The following is a 20,742-nucleotide window of genomic DNA, read 5'->3' on the forward strand; positions in this document are numbered from 1 at the left end:
AGATCTTGCATGGATCTAATGAAAGAACTAGCAAGGTCAAGAAATGTCACAAACTCTAAAGCTACAGGGAGGTAATTCAATTACCAATTTAGAGGTTTTTATTTAAATAAATACTTTACATTTCATGCTTGCCTGTAATGCACTACCAGGAGCAAGATTAGGAAATTCTACTGTAGACAGTACAAACAGTAGCAGCAAAGTGTGTACATTGAGGTGTAATATATAGACCCTGCAGTTAGTAAGGAAAGACCTTACTTTTGTACTCTAGGAGAAGCACATGGCCCCTGCAAGAACAGTCAGCTTTGAGAAGCCGCAAGTAAAGATGGAAAAAAAAGGTAAAACAATACTGGAATAAATGTTCTTTAAGCAACAGGAATGTACTGGAAGATGGATTAGTGTGGAAAGCGAAGCTGTGTGCAAAACTGCCAAAATCCAAACAGAAATGACCTATTTCCTCCAAGATGGCTGCAGTACAAGAGGGCATACTGTATGTCATGGAAGTCAGTACAAGCTGGAGTCAAGGTCTGAAATGTACTGTGCTGGAAAGGCTCACCAAGACAACCAGCCACCACCTCCTGTCCAAATCCAATCGCAACTGCAGACAGCAAAAGAAGAGCTTCAAAAGTTTCTCTCAGCACTGCTTGTCCATTTCTCTGTCATCTGTTTCTAACACTGGTAAGACAGAATCCTCCAGGCCTGGGCAGCACAAGGTGGCTGCTGACTCTGCATCGTAAACTGGATCACTGACGTTTCAGAAGGCAGACAATGCAATGCAAAGTGACGTCTTAAAAGGTTTTCAAAGAGTTCACTGCCAGGCCCCTCCTGCAAAACACGCACTACCTGGCTACACAACGGAGAGCAAAGCACAGGGCATCACTGCCACCAGGAGCCTCTGGCCACAGCCAGTCAGCCACTGGCTGGAGATACCCTGTGCCAAGAAACTTATTGCTATTACAAGCTGAAAACATAGGGGAGAAAACACAGGCATGTAACGCAGATTTTGAATCACCATAGTTTCAGTCTGTGAGTACAAGATCTTTGCAGAGAACGAATTAATGCCCATCTGTTAAGTACTTGGTTATTTCAGTCACTCACTCACTGTGTCAGTGTAGACACCTCTACATCACCAGTCCAGGACAGACCTGCAACACATTTGCTGCTCTCCTCTCTCTCTGCACAAGGACAACATCTACACGTCTTTAGTGTTACAGGGTGACATAATGAAATCCTACGCAGTTAGAATATACATAGTGATATATTTCTATCTGATTATCCATCCATTACTAAAAATAAAACACGAAACATGAAAAATTGTCTAAATTACTCTGCGTCTTTAGCTGCCTTGCTAAAATGCCCATCTACCCCTTGACCATCCCAGCACAGGCACTGCCAGCAGTGGGCTTCATGCTTGGGCACTCAACTTTCCACATCAAGAGGCTAAGGCATCTGTGTAGGAACATCTCTCCTCTCAGACTCATCTACTCACTCACACCACGCAACCAGGAATACTCTGCAATATCACAGTCTTTGTGGGAGCTAACAAGAGCTGAACGCAGAGATACTTCCAATGATAATCCCACGGAGTCGGGGGTTCCCGATGTCGCCTGCAAGGGTGCGCGCTCTGTCGCCGCGTCGCGCCCCGACTCCTAGCACCAAAGGGTTTATTATTTAGATTATCATTGCTGAAGATCAAAGCTGAAGTTTATGCACACGTTCTGTTAGATACAGATCTTCGGAAATGGAAAGACGTTTCCCTATCAGTGGAGCATTTGTTGTGATGTTTGAAACTCAGTCAGTCAGGTACCACGCTTACTCATAACCTGCTGGGTTTCGGGACTCTTTTGGTTGAGGGCAAATCTTCCTTGGGAACGGCTGATCCCAGAAATTTACTATTTTAATTGTTAAAATAAAGTGCTTTTCTTGTAATCACTGTGGTCTCATTGTTCAAATGCAATTCCTTCATCCAGAACAGACATTTTCTCTAGTGCTGTCAGGCTCTTACATTATGTTTATCCTCAATGGAGCACAAGATGTAGCTTTTTTGTCTGTTCACTTTTAACCCTTTGGCACATGAGGTTGGAAATCCCCACCTCCACTGCCAAACTGTTAAAAGACAGTATTTCATTCACAAAAATCTGGTTCTAAGCAGTATGTACAATTTCAGAGCCTTGTTAAAATTTCCACATGGGAGAAAAGTGCATTATTCCCTTCAGCTTGTACAGTCCTTCCATATATTACAAAATTAACTGCTATAAGCCTGTTCTAAGATGTAGCAGCATTTGCAAACATGACACAAACAAACCTTATCTCTAAAAATAAATACTACCGCAGTATAACCAAAAAAAACCAAAACAAAACAAACAAAAAAGAATACTCAGAGTTAAACACCTGGAGAGGAAGCTAATTCACAAACTCAAAATAAAAACAAGTAAGGCAAACATCTGTTTACCTTGGTGCACACATTTTGGTGAAAAGCAATACCATTATGCCTGTCTACATTCTTCAGCCATCAGAGGTGATGCATATCATGAAAGAGAAAAGCATGAAAAAGATGTTATCTGGTGCAAATTATAAAACCCCTTGAACAATTTCAACTGCTGCTTTTATGCCTTCATTTCTTGCATGTATAATGTTCGATTCTCCATGATTGCACATGAACCTGGAAGTTCTAAGTGGCAGGCTGGGTGAGCCCAGCCCTTCTGCTTCTTCTGTAGTATCCAACAGTAATTAAAAAATAATATATATATATATATTTATATATATCAACAGTTTAAGTCCTTCTTTCAAACATTTCCCAAACAAATTCCAACCAGATGTTAATGACAGAGACCTGCTTCAAGTAATGATATGCCTAACAGAAACCTTGCATATGTACATCACCACCTCTACGTTTCCTCATTCTAACCAGCACAAACAGATGCAAGAAAATGTTATACCTAGTCTGTTTAGACTAATTACAATTTTGATTCATCTTCTGCAAGAAGATAAGCTGGACCAACACGGCTTTTGTTTAGCCTCCACTGTGAGGAAAAATAGATGACGACTTGTTCACAAAGTGTACAACGCTGAAGTCAAGTCATCTACCTTCAAAGAAACTGTTAGTAACTTCTTGATGTTGCTATTATACCGAGACTGTGGGCAGCAGCAACAGCAGGAGAGCGGAGTAGAGAGAATCTCGTATGTCATGCAAAACCAGAATGGATTTTAGGTAGATTTGGGAAAGAAACTTGTTCAACTTGGAATGGTCTCTGAAAGTGCCCCTGCTATCATAGTAGTATCTAGTACTGGTGGTGATGTTCAGGAATCATTTTCACTGATAAACCTAAGATGACAGTGAAGCAGCAGAACAAAAAAGTTATTCTCGTCCACTTGCAGAGTAGGAAAACTGGGGGAAATGCGGCCGCCTCTCATTGTCCATGCAGTCCATACCATCCTCGTCATCTGTGTTAAGGAAGAAGTTCAAAACATCAGTATATTTACGATAAAACTTAATTATTTAGCTGATAGGCAGTACATCTTTCAGGGTACAGTGCTGAGGTTAAAGGCTCAAGTTAAAGTAAGACTTCAGTTAAGCACATAAACTTATGTTTACATAGCAGGACGGTACTTACTGAAAGGACAGCATGCCCAAAAGTCACTATTTATTTCAGGTTGATTGTTTGGTTCATTTTATTCTATTACCTGAGAACTTCAATCACAGCTACCCCTTCTAGGCTAGTCCAAACATCAGCACACCCAGCCTCTGGCAGCACGGAAACTGATGCCAACTGAGGCAGCCACTTTCCATCACTTCTTGAGCTGAGTTCAGGAAATCAGTCTTATTGTAGATATATTTAAATATTCCTCCATTTCAAAGGGAGTTAAAAGGAAAAACAGCTACAAAATGAACAATTCATACAGGTTCTTTGTGTTTCAATTCTTAGGTATTATTTTTAGTAAACTACTTATTTTTACTGTATTTGCTGGGATCAGAAGAAATATGGAATAAGCCAAATTCATAAATATTTTTACTTATATAATTCCTCCACTGCCAATGGAAAGCAGGCAACAGATGTTACCTAACTCCGAGAATCTGGATGTACATTCTCACATGGCTTTTTAACAGTGCTTATTCTTAAAGTCTCCTGCTAAGACTGTTATTCTAACTATATATTTATATACAGCCTTTCAGAATTTTGTGTCTTTTGTATCTATCTATCTTAATAGACTTAATTCTGGTCTAATATCAAATCAACAGAACCCAAGTTAATCCAAATTTTAGTAAAATTTATTCAAGTTACAAAGATGAAGAAAATCTTATCAAGAGAGACAGGAGAAGAAAGGGTTCTTTTTTTCACAGCAGAAAGACTTAAAATCACTTAAATAATGGACTTTGAGCAACATGGCCTAGGGGAAGGTGTCCCTGCCCAAGGCAGGGGGATTGGAACCAGATGAACTTTAAGGTCCCTTCCAAGCCAAACCACTCTGTGTTTCTATCATTGTGTTTGAACACCAAAAATGCAAAATCCAGAAAATACGCTAGATCTATATATGAACAGAAAACTGCAGCTAACCTGGGAATCCTAAAACATCAGAAAATGAGATTGCTTTATGAACAGGTAAGCAATCATAACTAAGCCTTTATTGTCTACTTTTGTGATCCTTCCTTCTAAGTCTCCAAAATAAAGAAACAAACAAAACCCTCAAATATCCCCATTTAGAAAGAAAATTCTTTAAGAACTCAGAAGCAAGATTTTAACTGCTCTGGCTTGGTAAGTAACTGTACAGCCCTGGCTAGGCTGATCAGATCATGATTCTTCTGTGTAAACACAACATGACAAAAACACAAACTGTGGTAAAATCACATTCACTTCAATAAAGGAACTTTGCAAGGTCCGGTGCAGTGGTTACATCCACATTAACAGGCTCCTTATGAGCCCTGCTGATGCACAGGACTTGACAGGAAATTTAAGTTTTAAGCAATTAATTTTTTTTTCAAAGCATTGTCTTCAAAGTATTTCAAAATATGTCCATCTTACTGAAGCTACACAGCCCACTGAAGCCAGCAGCACTGTCCACATGCTTAAAGAAGGGTCAGTGTTCCAATTACTTCGCTGAACTGGGACCTTGACTGCCAACCAGTAAACACTTGAATCTGCTGTCTTCTCTTATTTAAAAACAAACAAACAAAACCCCAAGTCAACAAACAGAGGAAAAAACTCCAAACAAAATCAACACAAAAAACCCCACACCAAAAATGCCTCACAAACCCAACCCAGAATTATCTAATATTCTAAGCTTTGTAACTACTGCATCTTAAAAATAGAGCTGTCATTGAGAGTTACTCTTACACACTTCCATACTGACTTTTACTAGTAACAGAACAGCTTTTCTATTCAAACAGAAAAAAACTTACACACTGCTTTATTATAAACAATATTGTTAGATCATGCTTATGCATCATTTCTGACTTACATTTTTCAGGCGGTGTTATTGTAATAGTCTGAGCTGTAAATTCTTCATCAAAATACCTGGTGTCTGTCTCAGATGTCACTTGAGGTTTAAAAGGAGGTACAAGCTGAAAGGCACCGAGAAACAAACAAAAAAAATTAGTAAATCTCAAATCGGGCAAATTACTACCAGGAAAACAAGTAAGTTCTCTTTCCCTACGCCCCAGATCAAACAAGTAGGTCTGTGGAGAGGCAGCTGAGTCTCTAACTTCCAAGAAGAGACAGAACCCATTTGAGTCAAAACCACCAGATCAGTACAGCACAGTCAATAGCAAAACAAAGCTGAATTCCAAGTATCACTCTCACATGACTTGCAGATAAATTGAGCTGCATAATGATAATTACCTAGAAACTCTTCAGGCCAATTTAATTACCTGCATAGCTGTCAGGCAAAGGCATCTCTAGATACTTCAACACAACTGGGTGGTATAAACAGCTACGAAGAAGACTGCACAGAGAGCATAATAAGCATGGTTTGGGATTTTTCTTTTCAATGGGAAGGCCTGAACTTATTGTTGAAAGAAATTACGTGATATGAAAATAAATTTTACATTTGAAAAAAGGCCAGTTCAGGCTTAAGGGAGTTGCTGTATCTAAACCTGCCTACTGCTTTCACAGCACAGTGTGGGATTTCCCAACAGCAAATCACTAGTAGCCACTCACAGCCTGCAGGCAGGACTCCCTTGCCCCTCTTTTGAACCAGCTTCACTATCCACCTTCTCCACCAAAAGAACTGCCAATAAATCTTTACTGGAAGGCACACTGAATATGAATATGGAATATACTGCATGCTGCCAGCCCAAAAACAATACTGCAGTTTTGTATGTATGACACTGCAAACTGTGTGTGTGTATGTGTGGTGTGACAATGTTCTTGTTTGTACTTAGAAGCCCTTTGGGGCTATCTCCTCATATGCAATGTAAAACATACCCTCAGAATAAGTGTAATTGATTTTCCTTTCAATACAACAGGTTATATCCTGGTTTACTGATATTTCCTTGTGTGGGGTTTTCACCAGTTTCACGTTCTCTCTCTCCTCAACTCCAGAACACTAACACCAAACAATTAACTTGGACATTTGCCTCACAGCAAAGAAGGAGGAACTGCGGCTAACTCCCTCCTTTTCCCAAGTCCTATGTGCTAGATGCACAGATGTACATGATCTGTACATACTAAGAGACCGATTTCATCTCATCCAGATCTTCAGCAACGGTGCAAGCAATTATTAAGCAAAACCAAATCTATCACTTCATATACTTGACAGAGTACAATAAATATCATTGATACTTTTACAAAACTAAGTTCAGCTTTCCCTTACATTGTCCTGAATGGAAAACATGCAATAGCAGAGAGGTATTTTGAAGTAGAAGTTTGAGGCATTGTAGAATAAATTCTTAAGGAGCTAACATTTATAAACACAACATCAGAAGATTCTTAAGGTATAAATCAAGTTACATCCAATGTTTATAAACAAAGTAATCTATTATATTGCACAGGTTCCTTGACTTTTTGAAAATTATTTTTATAAACATCCAGGCTATTCCAAACAATTCTGCACTACTAAAACAGATTTCCAAAGTTGTACATCTCTCCAGCAATGCAGCCACACAATTTCTAAAAACAGACTTATTCCAATGCAACATCCCACACTGCCATTTTATTCTCCTTTTTCTATCTGAGAAAAGAACATTCAAAAAACCCCAAAAAACTCCAGAAAATACCAACCAAAAAACACAGAACAAACAAACAAACAAACAAAACCCCTCACCCACAAAAAATAAAGCCTACACAAGATTACAAGAAGCCAAGTAATGTATTCTAGTCAAGGCCAAGTGTCCATCACATGCTTTTAGAAAGACACTTTCACAGATCTCAGCAATAAATTCAGTATGAAAAAAATTTTTAAGATAACAGGTTTATAACTATTTTACTACTTCCCTGGTTGGAATGCTTTTTACTAATCAGAAACAGAAAATGCCATTTCATAAAAAAATAAAACTTTTCACTTTAAAATAATGGAAGTACAAGCTTAGGAAAAATTTTCTTTTTTCTCAAGTCAAGGACAAGCAGCAATGTCTTTTCAATGGTGCAGCACACATTTGCAGTAGAACAAAGTACTCCTGCTGTGAACTACACCTGAGATCTTTCATACTACAACTCCTTTGCAAATAGAAGGAACAAGCCCTCACCTCTGAAACAGTCTGAAACAATTGTGAGTCAGATTGAAGTATTTAATGAAATTTAAAAAGTATGGCAAGGTAAGATCATTATAGGTTGCAGTGTATGTAGTGCTGCTGGAGAGGAAAAGGAAAATGCATTAGATGACAAGTTTCTTTCTCAAAAGCTTACAGGCTAACTACTGTTTTATCCAGGGATTTGTTACTTCTTTTGTTTTAATCCACTGAGATGAACAAGCTTCACTACAACTTCAAATCCCTTGTTCTCTCCATCTACCTAAAATAGTAATGGTTATGGAAAATACTTTGGAAACATTATTTTAGGAAGAGAAGGACAGTACTAAGTGACTTATAAGGAACAAATAATTACAATAATTTTAATCAGATATGAGAACCACGGTTAAAACAAAACTCATTAAGTTGGTTCACTGATTCAATGCCCAGCAGCTACACTTACTAGAAAACTCTTTATCAATCACACCCAGTAAGTCAGCTGATGAAAACTGCAGTGATGACCAAAGTTCAGCTTTCCGGGGACGTGAAGACATGAAACTCCAGGCTGTAACTAAACGGGCCTGATGCAAATTATGTCAATGGTGTTTTAGGATTCACCTATTTTACAGCAGTATCCTTCATGTCCTGGACATTAAAGGCATTCGGAAACTACACCGACTGCAAAAACAAACTCTTCTTCATGTGACTCTCCACAACAGGACACACTGGTTTTTACCTGGGCTGTGCCCTTATGTACACCAACCATACCCTAAAACCTTTGGAAAAGTGGAAGCAGTAGCTGAGATTAAGCAGCACAGATACAGCTGAACAGAAGTAGCAGAAAGGTTTCTTCAGTCTTTCCATACACTTTGCCTCCTTCCCTCACAGCATCACCTCCACCTCCCACACAGCTGTGTGCACAGAGAACTGGGGATTGCTCCTTTCTATCTGTTCTACCTCACCTACACCAAACCAGCTGGGGCTAAAGCCTCGTGGACTTCCCACTCCAGACTGCCGAGCTGACACCAAAGGCACACCTCCCCTTCCCCAAGTAAATTCTTGGCAATCATCTTTCTGTAGGGGTGTCTCCTTTGTCCATTAGTAGTCAAGCTTCATTTAAGAACACAAAACAGAATGTCCACAAATTTCAGCTGTAGTAAAACCATTAGAAAGACAAATAAGGTGCAAATGCTGCAGAGATAAACACTTAGAGTGAAACTCCAGAAGCTTCCACATACATCCCAAGGAAGACTGAAGCTGAGGTTTAATGATAAAGATTAAAACACCCAAAATCAACAACCACTCTGATGATCACAACATGAAGATGCCACTCCACAGCCAGCAACACTTCACATTTGCTGCACAAGGAAACAGCATCCACATGCTATTGCCACTGCTATTCCTCACTTCTGGCATGAGAAATCAGAAGTCCAAGAGGGATGTGAGCACCAGAAGGCTCATCCAGGAACCTGTGTCCAAAAGGAGTAAGATAAGCTTTTGTTAAGCACAGGCCTTGCCAGTCTGCAAGAGAATCGCACTGCTTGGTCCTGGCTGCCAAACTTTAGTATGGGTTAATTTTCTTTCTTTAGTGGCCTCAGTTCAGAAAAGTGCTCCAACCAGACAGGGAACTGCACTTCCTGACAATTTACTCTATGAAGGAGAAATACAGATTTTCTGGGTTTATGCATTACACACACACATATGCATAGATATGCATGTGTCTGTACAAATAAAGAAGTAAAAGTCTAAACTCAGTGTGAGTTAAGTGACTTTAAGAGTTTGTGTTCAAGACAAAAATCCAATTTCATATCCATCTGTCAAGTTGAATCTGCCCTGGCCATTTCAAAGGCTTGATGTTAGAAATGACAGCAGAAGCAATATCAAATTCTTAGTGTCTTCATTATCTCCAGTGAATGGCATTTCCATTTGGCAGACATCAAGAGCAGTGTGTGAGAAACACCACGGCTTTTCCACAGTTTAAGTCCTGGAAAATTTGACACCCATCTCCTAGAGGAAGGAAAGGGGCAGGCACAGTGTTTGACTGTTGCAGGTACACTGAGATGTACAGACTTGATTCTACACCTTGAACTTACTCACACTTTGTGAACAACTACATAAATACTTCAGTATGAGAGAAAATATGTAACACTGTTTGCTCAAAGATAATTTACCAGGAATCACTTGTCTTGATGTTGAAAGTGGCTGAAGCTATCTCAAAGTAACCGTGATACACTCAATCTGCCAAATGTATGATGCTTAAGAACATCAATCTGATCTTTCTTCTCCTTTTAATTTAAAGGGAATTTTCAGAGATTCACAGAATATGCTGAGTTGGAAGGGACCCACAAAGATCATCATGTACAAGTCCCAGACCTGCACCACACCATTCCCAAGAATCACCCCACGTGTCTGAGAGCATTGTCCAAACACTTTTGAACAGCTGGTGCTGTGGCACCTTCCCTGGGGAGCCTGTTGCAGTGTCTGACCACCCTCTGGGTGATGAACCTTTCTCTAATATCCAACCTAAACCTCCCCTGACACAACTTCAAGCCATTCCACTACAATAAGAATCCCACTGACCAACAGACCGCAGCTGAACCGTGCTGGACGGATGGGAGGAATACCTGACCATGCCCCTCAAACTAGAGCTTCCCACATGGGGGAAAGAGGGTAATTTGAGCTGAGCTTCAAGATGGTCAATAAGCATTCCTGTAGGGACTGGTTCCTCCCCACACATGGCCCCAAAGGCAGCTTGCTGCACAGCCAGCACCCACAGCACAGCCAGGAATTGGGAAAATCCCACGGACCCTGCATGTGGTGGTCCTAGGCAAGGGGGGGAGAAGGAACTGGAATTTCAGTGGTGGAAGGACGTTAAGTCCACAGGAAAACTGGCTTCAGCAGGGAGGTTTACCCACAGATAAACTGATTTCCAAGGGATATGATGCTGTTACCATGGACAGAGGGAAACCACAAACTCCCAGCAATGTAAGTTTCAGAAGCAGACACACTTATGTATCCTTTCCCCCCTGTAAATTCAAGCAGCTGGGAGAAGGGTGGCAATCAACATCTAGGTCTGCCCATATAGTTTAAGGTATCAGTGGAAACACAATGAAAGAATCAGACTGGTTAGATGTTGTCTGATCTTTTTACAATTTTGCATGGCAACAACACAAAAGCAACCACTGAGGGTAGTATCTGCAGGTTTTGTAGCATGCAGATAATGGTATGAAAACAGTATGATTCAAACAGCAACAACCTAAAACCAAATGGTGGTACTTTCCTATTTATGTCCTACCCTTTCCCTTCAAAATCTGATACACAGAAGTATTTAAATGTGCATTTAAGATCACAGTTATACTGCAGATCTTGCCAGGCCTGAACCCAGGCACTAGATCATGGGATTTCATCATTTGCTGGGTTTGTGTCTTGAGTAAACCAAGGTAACCACAGCTGAAGGGTAAAGGAACAGCTTCTTGCAGCTGTCAGACTTCCTGACGAAAGCTACTGCCTTCCAGTGGGACAGGTGCCTCCAAAAGCCCCGCCTGCATCCAAGCCAGCCCTCCTGCTTCAACCATCGCCGCAGCTTGTCCCTGTTCCTTTCCCAGCACTGACACATTCACTTGTGGGCACTTCCTCATTTTCTTCAGGGACAATAAGAGGTATCACCACAAATGAGAACGTGTATCTCAGCCCAAATTTCCACATGGTTTCTCTCATCCTTCATTCATATTATATGCAGGAGGAAAACCAGGCTTCGCTAAAAGGTCTGGAGGGTCCTTTGCCATGACGCTACCAAGCGCTTCAAGCTGCAAGCCTGAAGACATATTAAAATTTCGACCTTTTAAGTAATGCCCATGTGTTTTTTGTTCAGTGAAAGACCCTAAACAGAACATCTGACAACTTTAGTGTATGTCTGTTACCCAAACAAAAATAGCAATTCTTACATGAGAAACAGAGAAATTTCAAAAAGCTTCCTGATTTTACCTAAAAAGAAAACAAATATTTTATTTAGTACATGGGTTTTTGAAGTCTTCAGAGTTTGCCAAACTATTCAATTTCTCATACTCAGGCAGAGAGATAAAAACTCATCAGGCCTGAGATGATCACAGGAAGAATCTGGCACAGGCTGCTCTCTTTCATATGCCCTCATGGTTTTCCTGCCAAAAATAAATATATCAGATCATAAATGCTAACTACTATACGTTTTTCATTTAAAGGCAACGACCTTCTCTGCTTCAGTGTGCCATACAATATTTTTTTATCATTATGTAGTACCAAATTAGGTTAACTAGTTAGCAGTATCAGAAACCTAATAATTCCATTTGACCATTTGGATCCGTTTGACCTGACAGAGCTGTGGTCTGTCACATGAAATACATGGAATAGTTTACAGATATATAATTCTGTTTCTAATCACATCAGTAAACTGATAACCCAGCAAAATGATAAAATTAGAGGCACAGGAGCTCAATGAGCACATGTACAAAACTAACACCCAGCAACTACTCAGAATACACATGATTTTTTGGTTTTCATTACTCGGAAAGTGAACTTCAGTTCTTTCATTTCTAACAGAAATAAACTCCTGAAACGCAGCCAGAAAATTACAGTGCCATGGTGCTTAAAACTCAGGCAAAATTACTGCGAAATATTTTTACAATGCAAATAATTATATCAATTTCATCAAGTGACCCTACTGCTGAAGACTCTACATCCAACAAACAGCAACAGAAGCAAGCATAGAATAAACCTACTTAAAAATCAAATTTATTTGATGCTCTGAGTTATTTTAGAATACCAAAATTCCTCAAAAATATTCACATAAGCATTCTAATGAACATACGTGACGAAAGTTCATTAACCTTATTATTATGTTTGAGGATTATATTTCAGAGCACAGCTCTGAAATCTGCAGAGTGTAAGACTGTGTGTGCAGAAGGAACAACTGGATATTTTAATCAGGCAAACAGCTTTGTAAGGAACAAATAGGAACAAAACTATTTTTAATTAAACAGAAAAGCACACTGTCAGAAGTCATCTTCATGACTTGTTTTTCCATAAAGGACATACTGTGTGCTAATATTGCAGAAATGCAATTCCTATGATCCTTGAAGTGAACTGTTCAACTGTGGAAATTCAGTTGATATTTCACTGGTAAATTTAGTTTCTCAAAGCAACAGTGTCCAGAGTAAACAAAGAATGACTAGAGTTTCTCTAGCTATAATACTCCAATAAGCCATATCCACTTCCATGAGCATAAAAGCAAAGTGTCGGCATTTATATATTTTTATATATTTTTTTTTTTAATTTGCAAAATGCCCCCTTTTATTTAAATAGCTCAAAAAAAGATCTTGACTGAAACATATTTGCCATGTTCATTTGGAAAGAATCAAAGCACAAGCAATTAAGAGTATCTATATATTCTTAACTAAATAAGACGCTGAACACCACGTAGAATTGAAAGTTCTATTTCTAATGAAAGATAATTAAGAAATGTTTTTCAAGAGAGCAAGAAGAATGTAACAGGGTTTTTTTCCTCACCCACTCCTAGCACATCGCAATCCTATTGATTTTAGTGGGTTTTTTTTACTCTAGAAAGGTCCTCAACTTTTATTTTTAGATTTTTATCCTCACAGTGCTTCTCTACAATGTCCTTACATAACCAACCAGTGGTTGAGCTCATAAAGTAACCTGATTAATATACTTGCTCTGATTATTTATTGTAGAGTTTCTTGAAACCTTGTGATACTGCCAGGGAAAAATCACACTTATATCTAGTAATTTCAGAGTACCATATTTTCTATCATCATATACAGGCTTTTATTTCGATTCCGGTATTTGTCAGAGAAGCTACCACACCAACAACCACACATTTTTAAAATTCCAGTTCAACAACAACTGAAAAAACAGTTTGTATCATTGACATTGTAGCATAAACATATTCTGCTCAGTCGTATGTCTTCCATTTTCCTTTTATTTGAGCAAAGCAAAAAAAAGGAGAAAAAACTATCTTTTAAAATTACGCAGCTCAACTGGCAGATTAACAATGTAAAACAGTTGGGGAAAAAAGAAAAATCTTTATCAAAATAGAAAGGGTTTATAGCAACAAGTAAATTCTTACAGAAATACTGAGATAAAATCAGTTTCTGTATATAAAACAACTTAAGTTGAATTGAGTTTCACTCCCAAATAAGATAAATTCATTTTCTAAAATCATTCCCAAAGTGTTGATCATTACAGGAACAGGACTGAGTTTGGAGAAAACTGCTCCAGTTGAATTCCCAGCACTTGCTTTCTGCACAAGCTGTTTCGGCTCAGTGTTTTAACACTATTTTAATTTTCTTAGATATCTCTTTAAGTTTGAAAAGGGTTTGTACTTATATATAAACAATCAAAGTAGAATTTTGCTCTGAGTTCCTTATGATCACTTAATTTCCCTTTTTCATAAAACAACTTTTCACTAAAAGGGCAGAAATAAAACGACAGTTCAGGATAAACTATACAACATTTTTCACATTATCTTGAGTCATACATGTACTTTTCTCTTGCAAGCCCAGGAAGAAAAAAGAAAAGGAAAAACATTTGGACATTTACATAATAAAAGGTTTAGGTTAGTTTGCAAAATTTACTTCTGGTGAACTGACAAATGATTACTGAAAACACAAACATCAGGTAAGTACACCTTCTTCAGAGTAAGTGTTCATTTGTATTAACACAAAAAAGTTGAAAGAAGAAATTACTAGCTCCAGAAAACAGCAGTCTAAGGCTATCATTGAAACCACCTTGCAGAAGGCAGATTATTCAATGCCATATAAAGACATACCTTTTTATCATATACATCTTGCCAGTTTACTCCAGCAAAGAAACTGTGACGCATGATTTCTTTTGCATCATCTGGGCCTCCACCAAGTCTAAAGAGAGTGGGGGAAAAATCGCATATTAAACTTTTATAGGGAGATCAAGTTATTGTTATGGTTGGAAGAGTGACCATTTCCTTTTGACTATTTGGGAACAATTCTCACCCAATTAACATGAAATTTTCACCTGTTTAATATGAATTCTGGTGATCTCAAGACAATGAGAATTTGTGATAGTGGGAGTACCCATGCCATGGTGTATTCTTTTTGATTATTCCAACTACAGTGTTCATTACTGTCCATGATGAGCTTTTTTAGTAATTCATTAATTTTAAAAACATACTTAAGTTTAGTTTGCTTGAAAGCCCAACTAATGTCCTGGCACTATTAAAAACCCAAACCAACCCAATAATGCAGATATAAAATTTTGCCAAGGACGTGCCGGGCACTGAATCAGTAATGACTTGTGCATGATTTTTATACAGTGTTCACTGCTGTTGCATCTGGGTGCTGTAACAATTAACCAATTACCATTAAATAGTCTCAATCTGAGTCAATTAGTATAAATTAATAAATTATAGGCCTGCTGAGAAAAGTTATTTAAAGGCTATTGTAAATAACCACACTACTTGCTGTGGCCCACAGCTTGCCAAAGCCAGACTCTGACTGGTAAATCATCTTAGGAAGTGAATTTCATCTACTTTGGGTGAACTTGCTCTTGGTTTGAGCTCACAGAAGTGGTCACTGCTGCCAAAAGAGGAGTGTCCTGCCCAAGTCTCCTCTGACTTGCACCTACAGCACCATTCCCACTTGATGACTGTGAGCAGAATCAGCTCCTAAAACTGGAGAAAAACTAACCCTGACATAAGAATAGAAGAGAGAACTGGCCAATTTTTGTTCCATCAGCAAATCCATCTTGACTTGACAAGCTGAGTGAGCTCCCTTGAGTTACGGTTGTTGGTTGAGAAATAACCTCACACCCAGGGATGGGAACCTCTGTCCTTCTCAACAGCACATCGACTTTCAGGTCTGCTCCGCTCTCATCTAACTTCTCCCTGAGACTGGGGATCCTACTGCCCTGACAGAAGGAAGCTGCAGCAGAAAAAAAGCTCCTCTTAACTAAATAAGCAGACCATACATGTTAAATGTTAACAAGAAAAGTGACAAAAACTGTGTGTGTTTCATTAAAAGGAATTGCTAAAGATACAAGGACAAATTCCAAAGGCAAGCATTTAAGTAAGATAAATTCCTTTCTAAAGCATTTATTGTAAGAAGGAATAATTTTCACAACCAAGAAAAGTCTGGTTTGGTATTACCCTGCTGCCAAATTTCAAAAATATTCTGGACTACTACGTCAGTCTTGCAATAACTGAGTGTAAAGTTATTCTAATTTTCAAGCTGTATTCCTCCTTGTTTCTCAACTACTCATTGTAAAATTCTCTACATCTTGGCGAAGCATGGCAGTTAGCCTTCAGTCACCAGACTTCTCTCAAGATCTTCTAGCTTTTCACAAAAAAGCTGAGTTGTGTTAATCTCTGTGTTCCTCCCATATTTAGCATTAGCTAGCACAAGAACTTGAATATAAATAAGTTTCTAAATATAAGTCTGTAATAAACACTACTGTCTGCAAAGATTAATTACAAGGAAGCATCTTTCCAATTCTAAAGGTTAATATATTTGATGGGTCAGATTGTTTGGAGATTAAAAAGCATAAGGAGTTGCTACAGAAACACAATTTTACTCCACTGTGCCTGTATTTGGCTCACTGGTCAGTTTGCTTTTCCTACATACAGTAAGTTCAGCTGGAGCAGCCAAACTGACCACTTGTGCTGTCCCACCTACTGCACTTGGCTGCACTTAGGCAAATCCCTTGGAGAGACACAACAGCCAGCCCTGCCCTGAGTCCCTGCGGGCCATGCCCACTACTCAAAACTTCTTGAGAACAACCAGCGGCTGAAGGAGGACTAGAGAAGAGAGGCAGACAATGTCTGCTGCCCTAAAACGTGCCAAGAGACTCACAAGAATGTCAAAGATATTGAGGAGGAAAAAGGTACCTACACATGAATCCCACTGATTCACAAAGTCAGAGATTTTAGAGCCACAGAAGACTGGACACTGCTGGTCCAGTACTGGCGCCACTGGAAAATGGCTCTCCTGGGCAACAATCCCAGAGGGAGAAGTCCATCACAGCTGGGTGACACTTGCTTTCAAACTGCCCTCTTCAAATTTCACTCCAGTTGTATTCTTTAACAAATTATTAGTTTAATGGTCTAATATGTGATTTATTTATGTGCTCTAGTAAATGTAGCTGTGGCTATCTATGCATCTCTCCTGCCATGATCACCAAGAACAAGTGCTACAGTCCCCATGAGACAATGCAGTGAACTCCGAATTAAGTTATACCGGGAAAAAAAACCTGAGATCTTTCCCTTGTTGCAGCACGCATTCTGCAAATCTGAAGAGACCCCTGTGTTTGCTGTGAATGATTTAAAAAGTTTGTCTTCCACTTTTATTCTTTTCACTTGTTAAATGCATTTTGTACATCGCTGCTGGACTGAAAAAATGGAAATCTGAGACTGCGGGGCTGTGCACGACCCTTTCCTGTGATTGACAGCTCCTTCAGCCAGGAAGACCAGGCACCACAGACCTATTTTTACATTACCCAGCACAGTTAGAGCAGTTATCATGCCTGTATAACCAATTAATTTCACTTACCGCTTATTTGGATCCTTTATCAGTAGGCCTGATAGTAACGATTTTGCATCTGCAGACAGAGTTCGAGGAAATTTTATGTCCTCCATTAGTATCAGTTCAAATAGTTTCTCATGATCTTGGTTGTAGAAGGGTAATCTTCCACACATCATCTCATACATGACAACTCCTAATCCCCACCAGTCCACTGCACGACCATAATCATTATCTTCTAACACCTGAGACAGAAACCAAAAGCATCTTTAAGACACAAATTATTTCACTTCACTCTGTTTGATGGATCTCTATATGAATGTGTTTCTGAGACTTTATTTTCACAGTATGCTAAAAGAACTCCCAGAACCTGACTCAAAACTGCAGCACTGACTCACACCTGAGCTCACTGAAATTCCAGGCTTACCAGGCACTGCACTGCTAAAAGCAAAATTAAAAACTGACAATGACCTGCTCCAATCAATCACAACTTCTTTTTACCCGTTCCTATGTCCTCTGTCAGGCCATTTACACCATCCACCGCTTTAGGAAGAGATACTGTATCTACAAGTACTACACGGGCACTACTGCCTCAGGTAGAAAAGTGAAGCATCTGTTTGCTCAGTCACTTCCTTCACTTTTACCCCACCTGTCTAAAGTCTCCAATTTAGAATTCCTAGAACCACCTTAATTTTATTAAGACTAGTTTCTTTATGAATTTTGTTTACATCGAAAATCCTCAATGCCTTTCTCCCACCAGTTTCATTACACTCCATTAAATAGTCCTAACAGCTGAACTGTGCCAATGCAAAAAGTATGGCAGTGTTTATACAATACTATGGCTACTACAAAACTATGCTTACAGGGTATTAATTAAACACAGAAACTGGTAACATTCATACAATTTCTTAACATAATGTCACCAATGTTGTGTACCTAAAACAAATTTATTCCACAGCGCTTCTCCTGGCAGTGCCAGAGAACTGGAATAAGAAATTTAAGATGTGTGTCTTGACCTTAATACACCTTTATATTAAATTGCACACATGGAGACAACATAACAGCAGCATTCACCCCTAAAAATCATAAGCAATAAGGAAATTGAAGGTTACTGAACATATAATTCCAATTTCTATGAATTTCTAGTAGATCACGCCCCTTCATACAAAAAAGATGAAACAGAAGTCAAGAAATCTTAAAACAGGAGGCACTGTGTGTTTAATAGCCAATATATGCTGCAGAAGAGCTATCAAAAAACCAAAAAACAAGAATCAGAAAACTTTGAAACAATAATAAACAGAAGAATCAAAGAAATGCAACTAATATAGTAGAAATACATTTTACATTTAAAAAGAATGTAAATAATTCTTTATGGAGAATTGTTACTGTATCACAGAAGGCAGATTCTGAAAGGCAGCACCCTATGACTGATTTAAAAAAAAAGAACAAACCAACAACAAACTAATCCCCAGAAAAACAAAAAACTTTTTACAACACACAGACACATGCAATCGCCATCACAAAGAGCTCCTCCAGATTCAAACTGTAAACAGACACACAGGAACAGTCATTTAGACACCTGGTAGTGAAAAAAAATCTTTCAGTCTTTAATGAATAAGGCAACCTCTACAAGATCAGGAATAACTTTATCCATAAGAGGATTATCTTGGAATTGTCTAAAATGGGTAATAGAGGGGTGTTGAGCTCATTTATCTGCCTCTCCTCTTGCCCCCCCAGTAAACCAAATCCTGCTCTGAAGTATCTGGGATGTGCTGTTAGCAGAAGCAACATACAGTCTGATCCACTATGGCACTTTTGGAAATCCCACAGTAATTAATGCATTCATACTCCTACTTTTCACTATCCTTAAGGATTAGTAGTGGAAACATGATGAAAAGAAGTATATTAAACATCCTTCCTGTGTATTTAAGATTTAAAAAATCATAAATATTAACACATTAACACATATGATTTACAACTCTGCCAAAACAAACAGACTCATTACATCATTGATATTTCCAAATAGAGGATGAAATTTTGGAAAGTGTAAAATACAACAAATTATCTGAATAAGTACATATGACAGAACTAACTAAAATAACTCCTGCATTTTAAAATTAATTAAATGTTTTATGAGTTGGAGCATATTGCAATTTATTTGCCGAAAAACTGTATATGAAATCTGTGATGCTTGTCTTTAAATCACCACTTCTTCTGCCACAGAATAAAAGCATTATATATTTTTCTGCTGTAGCTATTAGCACTGTTACTGTTTCTCTCATCTGTACAGTTAGTCTTTTCTTTTGAAGCTAACAAAATACATAAAATTGTGAGATAGTGGTAGATTCTTTTCACAAGTGAGCTGAGGTTTGGTTTGCATGTGTGGTTTATAAAAGAAGGCAACAGGAAAACAAAACCTATCCTTCTCTGAACAAGGCAAATCACATGGCCAATAGCTAAAGCAAATTGTATTTGCAGCTTTACGTAATTTATGCAGGACTTTACCTAATAATAATAAAAAGTATGAACAACCTTTTGCTGCATTCCCACAACAGCAACAAAACAGTGGTACAAAGAAAGAGCCAAATGTGATTTTTAACCTCTTTTTACATAAAATCATAAAAAAGCATAAAAACTGGATTAACTGCCTCCCAAACCCACATATCACCAGCCGGGTTCTCATCCCCAGCTGGCAAAACTGGCAACTCTTTATTTTTGTTTAAATACCTGGTTTACAGCCAGCCAGACAAGCAAGAGCATCAAAATGGTTTCATTTAGGCAAAAGGAAAACAGGCTGAAAATAGTGTAAATAAAGCAAGATACATCTCAACTTATTTTAACATAAATGTAATAAAATTGTGCATAATGCATTCACATTGAGGATACACTATTATTTCTGTTAAGTAATTTGTAATCTTCATGGCGTTTAGAAACTCCAGGATCTGTAGACTGTCAAATCAATGGAAGTGAAGTGTTGGAGTCCAGCAGCTCCTACAACCAAATCTATGCAGTTAGGGCAGGCATGAGAACATGTCTGTACACACTGCCCTAGCATTACAGAATCCTTTCCAAACAGTCCTTGGATTTGAAGGATTTGGTTTTAATTACACTGAACATAGGTCAAGAAAGCTTCAATTCAGTGCTAAAATGAACATGGCATGCAGCTGCAGGCTTTGCACTTATAAATAATTCAATCTTTTGCCCACCATGAAGTAGATACCTGCTTTTAGAAAAGTCTCCTTTGGTTGTGAGGAGTGATACTGCTGTCTCTCCAGTAGCTGTGGGATATCCTTGTATATGTGGAGTACCAGCCTAAGCACTCAGCCAAACAGTGTGAATTTAATCTCTTGGACTCTGTATGCTGTCCTTAAGAGTTGCCTCCACCAGCCAATTCTTGTTCCTTGCTATAAGGACACACAAATCTGTCTTTAAGCAAATGCCCTGCACTAACAACCCAATCCCCTTATGGTCACAGGAGGACAGGCAGCAGGCCCACCAAAACCATCATAGAGGGCACAAGGTCAACCACTCCATGTCTTC

At 38.6% G+C, this 20,742-nt stretch overlaps 1 protein-coding gene across 3 annotated transcripts in view; it reads right to left on the reverse strand.

The window, feature by feature from the left end:
• Positions 1-3,121: 3,121 nt before the first annotated feature.
• The window catches only part of AKT3 (AKT serine/threonine kinase 3), a 145,104-nt gene continuing 127,483 nt past the window's right edge, over positions 3,122-20,742 (reverse strand). For all 3 annotated transcript variants that reach the window (XM_066178521.1, XM_066178520.1, XM_066178522.1), the window contains 4 exons: positions 17,233-17,447; positions 14,484-14,571; positions 5,455-5,557; positions 3,122-3,441 (listed from right to left, as the gene is read on the reverse strand). In XM_066178521.1, coding sequence (XP_066034618.1) covers positions 3,356-3,441; positions 5,455-5,557; positions 14,484-14,571; positions 17,233-17,447 — 492 coding nt within the window. In that variant the 3' untranslated portion in view covers positions 3,122-3,355. The remainder of the gene's footprint in view (positions 3,442-5,454; positions 5,558-14,483; positions 14,572-17,232; positions 17,448-20,742) is intronic.

The sequence above is a fragment of the Chamaea fasciata genome, unplaced genomic scaffold (assembly GCF_029207755.1).
Source record: "Chamaea fasciata isolate MVZ Bird 193981 ecotype frontalis unplaced genomic scaffold, bChaFas1.0.hap1 SCAF_3, whole genome shotgun sequence".
NCBI lineage: Eukaryota > Metazoa > Chordata > Aves > Passeriformes > Sylviidae > Chamaea > Chamaea fasciata.